Source organism: Montipora foliosa, chromosome 9 (assembly GCF_036669935.1).
Source record: "Montipora foliosa isolate CH-2021 chromosome 9, ASM3666993v2, whole genome shotgun sequence".
Lineage (NCBI taxonomy): Eukaryota > Metazoa > Cnidaria > Anthozoa > Scleractinia > Acroporidae > Montipora > Montipora foliosa.
Genome location: NC_090877.1, coordinates 2,239,758 through 2,253,678, shown reverse-complemented (window position 1 = coordinate 2,253,678; position 13,921 = coordinate 2,239,758). Strand labels below are relative to the sequence as shown.

Below are 13,921 nucleotides of genomic sequence, written 5' to 3'. Positions count from 1 at the left end.
TTGGTGAGCAGGTCAGTGGGGATACTCTACCCCATTTAAGGACGTTCGCGCGAAATTTTTTCAAAATTGATTTTTTTCTGAAACTTTAACCACTGTAAGATAATGAGTTAGTTATGTCAGAAATGTAAAAAAATTGGGGGGTCACCGACTTCGTTTTGGAGAGAACATGCCCGGAAAAACACCCAAAATGTGACAAAATCGGGCTTCGTTAGCGAATAAGGCCAGTGTCTGTAAACCTAAATATATTGCAATTAAATCTTTGAAGTGAAATCTTCTCTGCCAAACATTGTTTAAGTGGACTTATTAAGTGAATTTAGTCAACTGGTGAGGTTCCTTAAAGATCAAGTTCGCATTTAGCGACCACAGTTTCACACGCCTTGCAGCCGCAAGATGGCAGGATTTGATGTCCCGTGAGCAGAAATCTTGAAATTTTTTTAACTTCCCACATTGATTTTTTGTTCATTTTTGGACAACGTAGAGATAATTGTAAATAAAATCCGTTTCTGGAAAGAAAAATAGGGGTCACCGAACGTCCAAGAGCGTTAAATCCAGGCAAAGCTATAGCAATGGCCTTTTGCCCTATCATTTCTCATTTTATTACTTAGCGCGCGCGCTCGTGTATGACGTGGCGTGTGCATTTGCGTGCGCAGTAAGGATGCGCAGAAACAATAGGCGCGAACGTCCTTAAAAAAAGTGCACATGCTACTTACAGCAGAGGTCAGTCTGTTTGGAAGTCGGTAAACCGAGAATTCTCCGTCTTTCACCCTGGTATCATCGTATAGTTTGGTTGGTAGGTTAGGGGCATACACAGCATAGTCTGCCAGTTCATAATTCACTGCAGCGTGTTGGATAGTCAACTGCGAGATGATACGGGCCACAATATCCACAAGGTCTTTCTTGGAATCGATTGTGGCAGGAAATCCTTGAATCTGTTGAAAATAAAGGTCATGCAGTCAGTGCTTTCTTCATTTTTTGCAGAAACGGCCACACGGCAATTTTTTTTTTTCATGAGTTGAGTGTACTTTTCTGCGGGTCGACCAGTATTAGGGACCTTTAGATCGGAGAACGAGGACGAGTACAAGTACGAGTTTTTCGTTCTGAGCGCGGCACTTCGAAAAATATTGGCCTCCAAACCTTATGCGCATGCTCAGTACAGAAAACTCGTACTCGTAGTCGTTCTCGTGCTCCTGCCTAAAGGTTACTATTGTGAATCTCACAGCAGCCAAAAGTGTTTATTTAAAAAAAGAAAGAAAAAGCAAGCAGCGCGACTTCGTAGCGTGTACCTTTTCGGGTACGGTCGGGATTTTATTCGCTTTCACGCCTTCTAACTTAACTTAAACATTTTCCCGTTTGGAACGAACTCACAGTTGCCGTGAGAGATAGAGTGCATAAGAATCGCAGCTTCTATTCCGGCCTATAATTAAAGCCTTTCTTTACCAACTTTTTTGTCCATTTTAGCATTTTAATTTTGTCACCATAACATTCACGCACTTGCAACAAACCAACAAAAGAACAGATCGAAAGCACAAGAATAGGAATGTAAACAAAGGATACTTCCAAAATGGTCTTGATATCAGCAAACAAACTGTACTAGTATTCATAAATACATTTTTCGATCGACCACTCGTAACTGATGATGAACAATGGGCGGTCGAAACATCTATTGCAGAATCAAAGTTGCTGTCAAGTTTTACGCAAACTGAATAATTGAACACATAAACCGATCAACCAACTAATCACGTGACCGTTACCTTTCCAATGCCTCCGTTTGGCCCTGTTCCGTTAATAGACAATTCATTTGCGTACGCTTGGAGCTCCATGTCCTCCTGAACGTCTTTTTCCTCGTCATAATATCTTAGAGACAGAAATTTATTTAAGTAATTATAAAACACCAAATGGAGTCCTATTATGAACCGAAACCCGGTCATGCCTTGTGTATTCCCACGTAAAATTATACCGCCACAGCAACATGACCTCGCTTCTTAATTTACGCTCCAACCACTGTAACGCGTTTTCGAAAACCTCCGTTTTTCGTTTTTAAAAATAGAACATACGAAGTGTTACGTCCTCGCTAGCGTTGTCCCAGCTTTTTGGACCGTCCACACTAGCTAGACCACGTAACATCTGTTTTGCAACCACAGTGCTTGCAAAACAGATCAAAATGAGCTTGCCCAAACTCATTCTCGTCACCAGAGCCTCGGGTGGACCCAAGGCTTTGGGAAACTCTCTGTAGAAGAACATGCACCGTAGGGTTCTTATCGCCGAAAATTGTTTAATTTTTAATTACGGTGCCTGCTCACTCCTCGTGCTAACATGAATGCACCGATTAGAGACGCTTTTTTGATTGTTCTTCACGAAAACCAATCAGCAGACACTTTGTTTCAGGATTCCCTAGAGCTCTTCTCTCCCCGGCTCAGTCAAGAGAAGAGCTCTGGGGTCGAGATTGGCTCAAACTGTGTCCATTGATTTCAAACTGATGCCACTGATTACAGTAGCATTTATCCCCAAGCAGGCAATCAAGGTCAGTGGAAATCAGGCCAAGCAACATAAATGCAAAATGTACCCTTTCGGCTGCCAGATGTTAAAACACTGAGCCGGGAAATGAAATCCCCAAGCTAGCTTATTTCTCTCTTTTGAATTTGCTCAAGTGCTGTAACTGACATTTCATTGATTTTTGGTTAAACGTAAATATATCGTGTTTTGAAAAGGCGGATCCACACCTTTCGGCGTCGTATACATGATTTTAAATTTCGAGTTCCGGATTATTTCTGTAAACTAACTTCAAGTCTGTGTTGAAACTTACGCGTTAACGTAATCTTCGGCCATACTCTCTATAACTTGCAAGATTTCTTCAATGTCGTCGCGGTATGGGAAGTACGGAACGAGTTTCTTATCAGCGAGTCCACGTTTCTGTACAACATGCAGGAGAGCCAAGTTAGATACAACATATTTAGGAGCAGGGCTGTGACAAAGATTCCATTTAGAAGTACTACAGTTTCCTTGTTTGTTTAGAAAGCACGTTTACATTTTATTTTGATCTAGTATTGCAAATTCAGTCGACAAAACGAGTCTCTTAGGCTTATGTGATGCTGTTTGCATTGTTTATGCCATGCCAATCTCATAGGGACTTCTTTTGACCGGTCGACATGACACCTGACCTTCCTACCTGGAAAGGAATTTTATCCTTGGATCTAGTTTTTACCAGCATTTCGTATAGCTTTTATTGTTTTCAATTTTGATTTTTATTGTTGTAAAGCGCCTTTGGACATTGGATAAAGGCGCTATATAAATTATTATTATTATTATTATTATTATTGTTGTTGTTGTTGTTGTTGTTGTTGTTGTTATTATTATTATTATTATTATTATTATTATTATAGTTGTTATTATTATTATTATTATTATTATTATTATTATTAAGTTTATGAGAGTGCACGCTGACCGGGCCGGGTTTCAAATGGAAAATGACTGACGAGGCGCGTGGCAAATGTATTTATAAATTTATAAACAAGTCACATTTTACTTTATAGGCGGAACCACCTTTCATACCTCAATCTGTGCTCTCAAGTCTGTGACTTCCCATGTAGCAAATTTGTGTCCATCCCGAAGTAACCTTAAAGAGCCTTCTTTTCCACTTGCAAATAGCAAATCCATAAACCCTTGGTCACCTACCAGTCTTGGGGTGCCAAGGGTGTTCGGCACGACAACCTCTCTGCAGTGATACTTAAGGATCTGATTCAAAGGATGCAAAGTTGCCAGAGTACGTTTTAAGCTGATGCAGAAGGGCTCCATGAGATAATGTACCTTGGGAGACATTCAAGGTAAGAAAAACGCGAATTAAAACTTCAAAACAGTGTTTCTTGATTTGGCTGGCGTAGAAGAGCGGCGTCGAGACCCTGCGATTTATCGCGTTCTAGTAGTTCATTGAGATCGACCATTCAAACTGATCTATAGAAACAAGAGTAAACTAAATAAGAGTGTTGTTATGGCATGGGTAGGCTCCCCAGCACAGTCACAAATGAGTCTATTTTTATAATACCCGTTCCGCGAAAAAAACATTGTAGAACCAGTCACCCGTGACATGGCATCTTCTGATTGGTTAAAATTGGCGGCCCTTTGTTTCTTTCGCACGCAAAGTGTATCTTAAAATTAATCCATTTGTTAAATGTGCTGATGCAAGGCCGCAAAGTGATAGATCAACACTCTTATCTAATTCACGCTAGATAGAAAGCAATTTATGATTCTTGAGTATCGGACCGATTACTCAGCTTGGCAGAGTTTTCCTTGATTTCCCTATCTAGCGGGAAGGGAGGTAATCCTCTCCACGGACTCATCGATGTTCTGTCACGCATGCGCGACGTGACGTCAATGCAGCTTCATTCCACTCTTCCGCCATTAACATTCGGCAGGCATTGAAATTCAAACTGGTTGTATTGGGTTTTTACCCGGTTAAGAGTTTAATTATTCTTCAAAAGTTCTGGACGACATCGGGGAGATCCGTGCAGAAGGTTCCTTTCCTTGTCGTCGCTAGATTTGATGTCATTATACCTTCATGAAGGCGGAAGGTACTTGAAAGCCAGATATACCTAAAGTGTGGATACGAAGTGATTTTTCTTTTATGATGATCTCTACTGCACTGGAGAACCTTATAAAGCTGAAACTCATGATAGCTAGACCAGCTACATCTTATTGGATTTTTGGCGTGTGGCATCGCAGATTATTTTTGTGAGTTAGAGTGCTACTATGATTTGAAAAAAAATCACTTTTTTTTCCTTCAGAAATTGAAAGTGTGTTTTCTTAACACCGGACTGGCAAAATGTTGAGCTTTGATTTTTAACCAAAGGCTGTTTAATTAATTTGAGTGCAACGGTTCGCCATAGTCCCGTTCAAAACTAAGCGATTGGACCTCAGATGGTTTGATTTAGGGAAAAGTGACGTCTTTTACTCACAAGCTGTACATACAGCTTATTATAGATATTAAGCTAAAGTCCAGCTGGGCTGGAGTCTCAACCCGGTGTAGCCGGGCTGAAATTCGCCGTGTAATCGGCCACTTAAAATGTAATTGGTTTTGCAATTAAATTGTTCTCGTTTCGTGCGTTTTCTGTTCATTAACTTAAAGAGGTGGATAAGAAATGGTAGTACTTACCAACATGATCAGGAAAAATGCTTTTCACGTGTTCAGGTTGGTTAAATCGAAGGTTATTTGCAAACAGCTTTTCACATACTGTCTAGCAGTGGAAGAGAGATGAACTGATATAGCTCCGATATCGTTTCGGTATTAAAAAAAACCTTTTTGTGTGTTTGTGAAATCAAACAATGATTTTACCTTAGTCAGGGTAAAAAGGATTGATATTCACCGCTCACCGCGGTAATGACAATTGTTCAGCGAGTTCATACCTTTGCGAGATGTTCCACGATTTGAGAATACCCGATATCAGTGATCTGCAAGTTCAGCTTTGAGAGCATCCAGTTGCCCCCATCGCTTGGAGTGTACACTGCTGCATCTAAAGAGCAAACATTTTGAAGCAATGTTTATGTGTGAAGCAGCGATAACATAGTTGAAAAAGGATTCGCGTTCATTTATTTCAAAAAATCACTTCCTTTTTTCTTCAGATTTTGAAAGTGTTTGCTTAACACCTGACTGGCAAAATGTTGAGCTTTGGTTTTTATCCAAAGGCTGTTTACTTTGAGTGTATGTTTTGGACTTCACGGTCCGCCATTACTCACGTTCAAAACTGACCGACCGGACCTCAGAGGGTTGGATCTAGGGAAACGTGACGTCATTCACTCAATAGCTTAGTATTTCAGCGCGTAAACGCAGTTTATTATGTATGCAAAACACGAGTTTAAAAATCTGAAAGCGTGAAACTTCCGTGCTGCATATTGATTCAGTCGCGTACAAACGCATTACATTCTTAAACTAGTGAGTCTTTGACGTCATTTTCTCCTCGATCCAGCTCTCTCAAGATTTTAAAGTTAGTAATGGCGGACCATTAAATATAAAAATTCCAGTGAAAATAAACAAGTGTCTTTTTGAAATTAAGGCTTAAGCCTTGGGTCACTTAGTGTTTAGTGAACATAGATTTGAAATCCAAAAGAAAATAAGATTTGATTTTTTGATCATAGTACCACTTTAATGTGTATTGTAATAAGTGAGGGTCATTTACCTGGAACGAAGGCTACGCCGCGGTACCAGATGACTAAAGCGATATTCAATGTTTATCAATTCTTTTGATGGAACAAAATGATTCTTTGCTTCGATAGCCAATAGATCTCTGGTCGGCACATTAATGTCAATAGGTGACGTAACAGTTAGTATCGCTATTATCACATACCCGCGAGGGACAGGTCAGTAATATGCTTATTTGTCACTTGGTGAGATTAAATTCTCTTGAGATACTATTCTTTGATTGCATCTCACGGCCACTCTGTTGGTGGAAAGAACAACTAAGCGAAAAAGTAATTTGGGAATTTGACTCTCTTATGCAAAACTTAAGATACATTTTTTTATTGTTTTGGCGCCAGCATAGCCGTCTTATCACGTGAGTGCAATCAAAGAATTGTCAAATAAGTAGACCAATTTCGATGTCAATCCATGTGGAGTGGTCAAATAGTTACTGTACGTTTGTCAGAAAGAGATGAGTGACTCAGAGTCGGAAGAAATATTCTTAACCCAGAGCAGTTTTGGCGGCTGTCTTGAACCAACCCCGATACTCGTGTCAGTCATTTAACGAATCACATTACAAACCAGAATGTCCGTAGCTGGAAGTTGAAGATGTTGTGACAAATTTGCTTGAAAGTAACCCGGCCGCTGGAACGAATTTCTCGTTTGAAGGACATTGCGCTATGACAAATGTCATGACGCAAATGAAGTCCAAGAACAGGGGCGGATCCAGGATTTTTTTTAGGAGGGGGTGCATCCCTATGGAATAGCGTAGGTGACTGGTGACGTGTTTTTTTTTTCGCAGAATACCAGTTGCATTAGAAAGTCGCAGGTCGTCTCGATATGAGAAATGGATATGAGCGTAGGAAATATATATCGCATTATTTTGCTAATTATTATCAGCTATTGTTTCAGCCCAGTACTTCCCTCCGTTACAATCAAAGCCGCCTCCAACTTTTCAAAAAATGAATAATGATCAGGGGCTTTGTAATATATTCCTCCGAAAAGAACAAAGGAAACCGAGCCAATTGTCATATAACGAAGGAGAAAAAATAAACCTTATTAAAGGCCTTTCCAAACGGGAAATGTTTGGCGACCAAGCAACATCAAACACTGTTTGGTGACGAAATAAGCTGATGATGAAGTGAGTGCCCAAACGGTTAAAACATATTTGTTCTAACTCAGATCAAACTCCACAAGGAAAGAACTATGGGTCACAAATACGTCAACAATACGTGAATACAAGAGGCTGAATAAGCGTGGAACGCATGTGCGCGCCATGTTTGATACGGATGTCCAAAGGAACAAAACTTCGCGCATCAAACACGAAAACAAAAGAAATGTTTTAAGTTGTTTGATCGAATGTTTGATGAGGGTCCCCAATAGGCCTATTCCTTCCCTCCATCCAGACCAAAATTTTCCCTTTATCCCGAAATCCCGAACGTTTTTATTGGCCAATCCCGATACTGGTCATGACGTCACAGCATGATGTCCAAACCTCGTCGTCAATTACAGCTGGAGTTGATTTAGAACACACATTGTTAGTCTTTTCCACCAACTTGACCTTAATTGTAGCATTCGCAATCACAGTTTTAAAACCAAAATGAAGCGGTTCATTTAACAAGCAAACAAACACCACCCCACAATTATTTCACGGCTGAAATTTTAGATACAGAAAAGACATTTCTTGATACAAACAGTTACAAAGGTTCAAGAGCAACCCAGTCATTGATGTGCTCACTCACTTCAAACCTACTGAAACACTTCAAAACACGCACCTCCCCTCTTGCCACCCACTAGGAGTCCAAAAAGATTTCATCAAAGGCGAGGCTCACAGATTTCTCAGAACAAACTCTCACGCCAACGTGAAAGAGGTTGTTATCCCGAGAATCTTGTTCAAAGGACACTCTTAGAAATACAACTTAAAAACAGGAACCTGGCACTCCTTCAAAAACCACAGCAGAGCAACCAAATCTTGCCTTTCGTTACAGAATACCACCCAGCAGTGACGAGCTTAAAACAAATCCTCATGAGAAACTGGCATTCAATAGAGCGACAACCATTGCTCAAAGAAATCTACAAAAAACAAGCCCGTCGTGTAACAAAAGAGGGCGGTCAATCAAAGATATACTCGTAAAAGCGAAATTACAAAACTGAAAGGCTAAAACACGCGCTAGGGAGTCGTGTAGGCCTGTCACTCCCGCAACTTAAATTTCCGGTCGTTGCCGAGGGCGAAAGTTGAGTTTAGTTTTGGCCGTCAGAAATCCCGGATCTCGGGGCTTAAAGTGTAAAGTAGGAGAAAAAAAAGAAAATAATAATAATGATAATAATAATTGCCCACGCAGGGTTTTGGCGCAGAAGGCCAAAACCCGAGGAGGCACACTAGAAGTCCCCGCTTATATGGGGAGAAAAAGTTCGCCGTAGCAGTAAAAATCTCGGTTAATACGTTTTTGAGAACACGGCTCGCAAAGGATTGCTGAAAACTTGCTGGGGGTCGAGAAAACACGCGTAGGATTCTGGGAGCGCAGCCTTTGCCATGAAGTTCTGAAGTCCAAGGGTAAGTGCGTATAGCTTTCTGGATAAATTTAAGTTTACTTGTTGAAAAATCGCATCAAAGTCCATTCGATCTAGAGTCAAAATTGTGGAAACTTGCATTGCTCATACGGTAATACCTCAGTTGAAACCTGAGCGTAATGATCGTGAAGCGAAAAAGCCATTTCATGAATTCAGCTTTTAGCATTACTTAAACTTTTTCTTGTGCCTTGGGTAGTCTCCAAAAATAAACGGTCATTTCCTGTACAAAGTTTCACTTCCGAAAATATTCTACACTCCATAATATACAAAAACAGGTTAGGGGGGGTGGGGAGGGGGGCAGCTTTAGTGAAAACTAGAAGTTCCGTGAGCGTAACCTGGGTTGCCTGTGGTACATGTTACACAAAAACTGAGGGCACTGTTTGGGTGTTATCCTCAGAACACGAAAATGCTTGGCTGCACTTCTAGTAAGCGAACTCATTGATGATTACAAAAAGTCAAAAAAAGCGACGTGGTAAAACAATAAGCTTTTCCCTTTCTTCCTCCGTCCATTTCCTTGTCTTTCCTCTTTTAGAATTTTTTTCATTTGAACTATCCTGTAGAACTTCCAACTCCTGCGACGCCATCTTGTAAAATGTTCGATATGTTTAAACTCCCAATGGATACGCTGGGCACTGCGCGTGGGCTCAACATGTTGAGCGTTGCTGTGCAAATGCACTCGATTTTGTTGAGCCACACATGGATGACCGCGAAACAAAGGAAATGTTGAGCCGTGTTGAGCGAAAAGTTTGACCAGTTTCAAATTTGACTCAACAAGACTCAACACCGCTCAACACCGCTCAGCACCTCTCAACAGCGTGTTCAAATGCGCTTAACTTGTTGAGCTCAACATGTTGAGAGCTTGTACAGTGGACAAATCCAGTGCATTTGCACGCGGCTTAACTTGTAAGGGACAATTTATAGCAAAGCAAAATACTATTGGTCACCAAAAATACCTTTAAATGGACGACCACCAGTTAACAGCTCATAACATACATAACAGTCAGAAAAGAGGCTTTCATTTTATATTAATTACGAACATGCTTCGATAGTAAACAGGATAATGATTGCAATAATAGGAAAAGATCAGTACAGTTAAATGTTAGTAGTTGACTATGGAAACTTCGGAGGTGAGACTCATGACCAAAGATGCGCTAAGACTTATTGACTGAAAGGAAAGCGTATTAAACAGAGCTCGCGCTTCCTGGGCTAGGTTCGATTCCTGGACTCATGAAAGTTTTTTTTTTCTTTTTTTCGTTTCTTTACTTCGCTCCGTGAAGTTTTTAAATGTCACCCTCTAAACATGTATGTAGAATATTGATTCATTTCTTAATTTTCCTTGGCAAATGGTGAAGAGATTTACACACCATTCATAATCGAGAGGTATTTGCTCTAATTCTATTGCACTCGTGCAACTGACCTGGTTTGTAGTCCATTTGAATGGCGACAGGTACTAGTTCGTTGAAATCTTCTCCCGTTACTTTCGCAGACGCAAATAGAGCAATAGGAGAAAGAAAGTTCCACATGGTCCTACGGGGATCACGATCGGTGAGATCCGGTGATCTGGGCATGTCATCACACATCTCGTACCGAAGAGCATAGATCAAACCATTTCTTATAGCCTGAAATTAAAGACGCCAAAAATTGGTCACAATTATATTAATTTTTATAAGAGAACAGAAATTCTGGCGGAATAATTTTCCCAGCTGTGTTCTTATTGATAAAAGAATCACGCGCACAAATATTCAAGAAACTCGAACTTGTTGCATTGCATCAAACAAAATGATTAAGAAGTGTGAGACGACAGTGATTTAAGGAAACAAGGTTTTGGAACGAGATACACACGCAAGCTAAATTTGTCGTGTTTCCCAAAACCAGTCAAATGGGAACTTTAGCGCCAAACAACAAGAAGTGTTTAAAATAAAAATAGTATCACTAAAATATTACCCAAAATTAATTGCTTTCCAATTTAGATTTTTCTATTTATAAAAGCTATGGAAAAGGAACGGACAATTCGTGCTAAGAGTTCACAAGCTGATTTTGCATTATTTCTTGCATGATTGTCCAAAAATAATACCTGACAATTTGTTTTTCGATTTAAACATTTAACACATTTAGCTGTTAAAAGCCAAAGCCTAATTGCTTTTAAAAAGACAGCCCGCATTAAATTTCGCCAAGAAAGCCTTACAGGGGTAGAAAACTTACTTCTTCCAATGAATCATCCGTTTGCAGAGCTGTTTGTGCAGCGGTTTCCCAATCAAACGTCGAGTTCAATGTCACCTTTAGTTCGTTCCAGTCTAGTCCTGAGGATCCTGGTTAAAAACATATGTCATCATAACCATTATCGCCACTAATTCCCACTTCACATTTGGTTTTCGATCAGTGTGGATCGATAAATTACCCTAAACTAACATGTAAGGTCTACTGTGCCTCAAGCTTTAAATCATGTGCAGGTCTTTTTTGTCGTTTTGATCACGGACACTCCCTCAAGGCCACGACATAACCGCTTCTAGTAATGCAGAACAGAACTCACAGAAGTCGCTGGTACCTACCATCTTTTCCTTGATGATCTTTACAGACAAAAGCATTCACGCGAGAAAACAGTGACTATATATCCTTGTAAACAGAATCATCGTTCAAACGGTTTGAACGTGGGACCAATTGTTAAGCCAATATTTTTATTGCTGGAAAGAAAAAATAATAATAATAATAACGTAACAACCCCTCCCCCTGATTCATGATGACTGCATGCATCCGTTAGTTTTTGCCGGCCTTTTTGAAGTTGTTCAACGACTGTACAGTGCGAAGACGGACTTGTGGTCCTCAGCCAACAGTTACCGTAAGTTGGCGCTTAATGTGGTCCTTTCCATCTTCCTTAAAGGCAATGGATACGCGCTTGCAAGCTCATAGGGGCGCATTGCGGGAGATGAAGGCTATGCCGTTCTGATGAGGACAAACAAGACGGGAATATGTGTACACTGGCTACATACCATTGTCTGGTGATAGGACTGTTTGCATGAGTAAGGACCAGACGCGGGGTTAACGTTTGTGCGCAATTGGTTCATATTATTGTCCGCGTTACCGGCACGTTTGCAAGACCAATTTCACGTTTTCTCCTTTTGCAAAAAGAGAAGTTTGGCTTGCAGACTGAATGATTTGATATGGACTACGAGGAGAACATTTTCCACTCGCTCATGATTGTGTACCTCTCCGTCGACCTTAAAAAAATCAACTTACCAAAAAATGCTTACTAAAATTCAAAATATTCTTTTTAATGTCAACTTACTGGCTGAGCAGTTTCCCCAAAGGCCATGCTCATCATAATTGTCTGTTGTTGAACACCAAGGCCTGTCAGGGCCATCAGCAATGCAACTCTTGTAAACCTTTCCATTGTAGGTGAATGGAAAGCGACAGCATTCACCTTTTGTTGTCTTAACACTGCAATCTTCGCCTTTTGCAGCAGGAACAGAACGTTGTTAGTGCAAAATGTAAGAACAGAGAGATAAACTTAACATGATTCACGCGGTGAATTAATAAGAGGATTACTTTCTCGGTATACTTTTTGTCTGTTCTCTTTTCATTCGATTCCATAGGTGTGCTCCCTCACAATCAGGTTGCTTCATTCTTAGAAAGAAAATTCCTGCCAGGCCATAGAGGCGCAATCGGAATGAAAGCAGCTATACCGTGATGATAAGGCCAGCCGGTAAGACGGAAATTTGTGAATATGGTTACCGCCGTTGGGTCTGCTGTTTGCATGGGTAAGGACCTGGGGCGGGTGTTTGTGTGGGATCGGTTCATATTATTGTAGTCTTCCTACTTTACTGGAAAAAGACGTTTGCAAAATCAATTTCATTTCTTCCCCTTTTGCAAAAAGCGAAATTTGACTAGTGGAGTGATTTAATATGGACTACGAAGAGCACATTCTCCACAAACATGGCCTGTCTCGCTTCCAGGTGAACCTTAAAAATCCGAGCTTACCAAAATTCAAAATATAATTTTATGTATTAATAGTCCTAATCCGCTAACTCAATGTTGTACCCAATTCAAACCCTTTGGGAATAAAACGTTTTGTTCCATTATATCATTTAAATATGAATGTTATATTATCATGCAGATACAATACACAAAGAACCTTAATCCGGGGAGATTTGAATTGAGTACAACATTGAGTTAGCCGATTAGGTCTATCGCAACTTACTTGGTAAGCAGTTTCCCCATTGGTAATGCGTATCAAAATTGATCGTTGTGGAACACCAAGGACTGTGATGGTCATTACTAATGCAACTCGTGTAAACCTTGTCATGGTAGGTGAATGGAAAATGACAGCATTTACCTAGTGTTGTCTTAGCACTGCAATCTTCAGGTTCTGCGGTGGGAACAGTAATTTGTAAGGGCAAATGTAAGGACAAAATTTGTATATACAAATAACTGTGATATGCTGAACAGATCCGTGCGGTCCATCACAAAAAGGGTTTACTTTCCCACTACACTGTTTGTTTGTTTGTTTGTTATGGGATTCTGATATTCAAGAATTCTCGACAGTTATGCAAACCCTCGACTGCGTCTCAGGCTTGCATAACTGTCTCGAATTCTCCCAACTGCCTCGATTGTTTAGATGAGGCTATGGAAACACGGAAAAAAGTCCTCTATTGCTTTTATAAAATATTTCTCAAAGATAATTCGACAAATGAAGAAAATGCTGGGGTTTTTTTACCTTTTGATTGAAACAGATTTTCTTGATACACGCTCACATTTCCTACCTGCCAATTAAAACGCGCGTCTGGCAACACATATCCAATCAAAATTCGTGAGTCGCACGAGGCGAGAGCCGAGTGGACTTTAGCTCCTTGAGTACAAACCTCCCAATTGCAACTATAACTCGATAGTACACGCTGAATCGTTTACTACTTGTTTTAATAACATAACCAAAACAGCTTGTGACAGTTTGTGACATCCTTTGTCTTCTTTGAATGCCTCTTGCTCGCTAACTCGTCGAGCTGGCTTTCACTTAAACTTGCAAATTGCTTTGCAAGTGGCTCGAGCAAAATACCCACTAAAGGCTTAAAACATGACATTTCTAAGTCCTTTTCTATGAAGCTACAAAGAAATTTCAGCATTTTTGGCGGGACACTGGTCCATCATTATAGCAGTTTGAGGAAAAAGCAAGTTTTCCCGGCGCACGCATCA

The 13,921-nt window shown here is 40.3% G+C and overlaps 1 protein-coding gene across 2 annotated transcripts in view; it reads right to left on the bottom strand.

Annotated features, from left to right (window-relative positions):
* Window positions 1-13,921, bottom strand: part of LOC137969656 (uncharacterized) — a 34,518-nt gene that overhangs the window by 1,770 nt on the left and 18,827 nt on the right. For both annotated transcript variants that reach the window (XM_068815988.1, XM_068815989.1), the window contains exons 9-17: window positions 12,933-13,100; window positions 12,021-12,185; window positions 10,940-11,046; window positions 10,155-10,356; window positions 5,398-5,504; window positions 3,550-3,804; window positions 2,804-2,910; window positions 1,752-1,854; window positions 711-929 (exon numbers count right to left, since the gene is read on the bottom strand). In XM_068815988.1, the coding sequence (XP_068672089.1) occupies window positions 711-929; window positions 1,752-1,854; window positions 2,804-2,910; window positions 3,550-3,804; window positions 5,398-5,504; window positions 10,155-10,356; window positions 10,940-11,046; window positions 12,021-12,185; window positions 12,933-13,100 (1,433 nt within the window). The remainder of the gene's footprint in view (window positions 1-710; window positions 930-1,751; window positions 1,855-2,803; window positions 2,911-3,549; window positions 3,805-5,397; window positions 5,505-10,154; window positions 10,357-10,939; window positions 11,047-12,020; window positions 12,186-12,932; window positions 13,101-13,921) is intronic.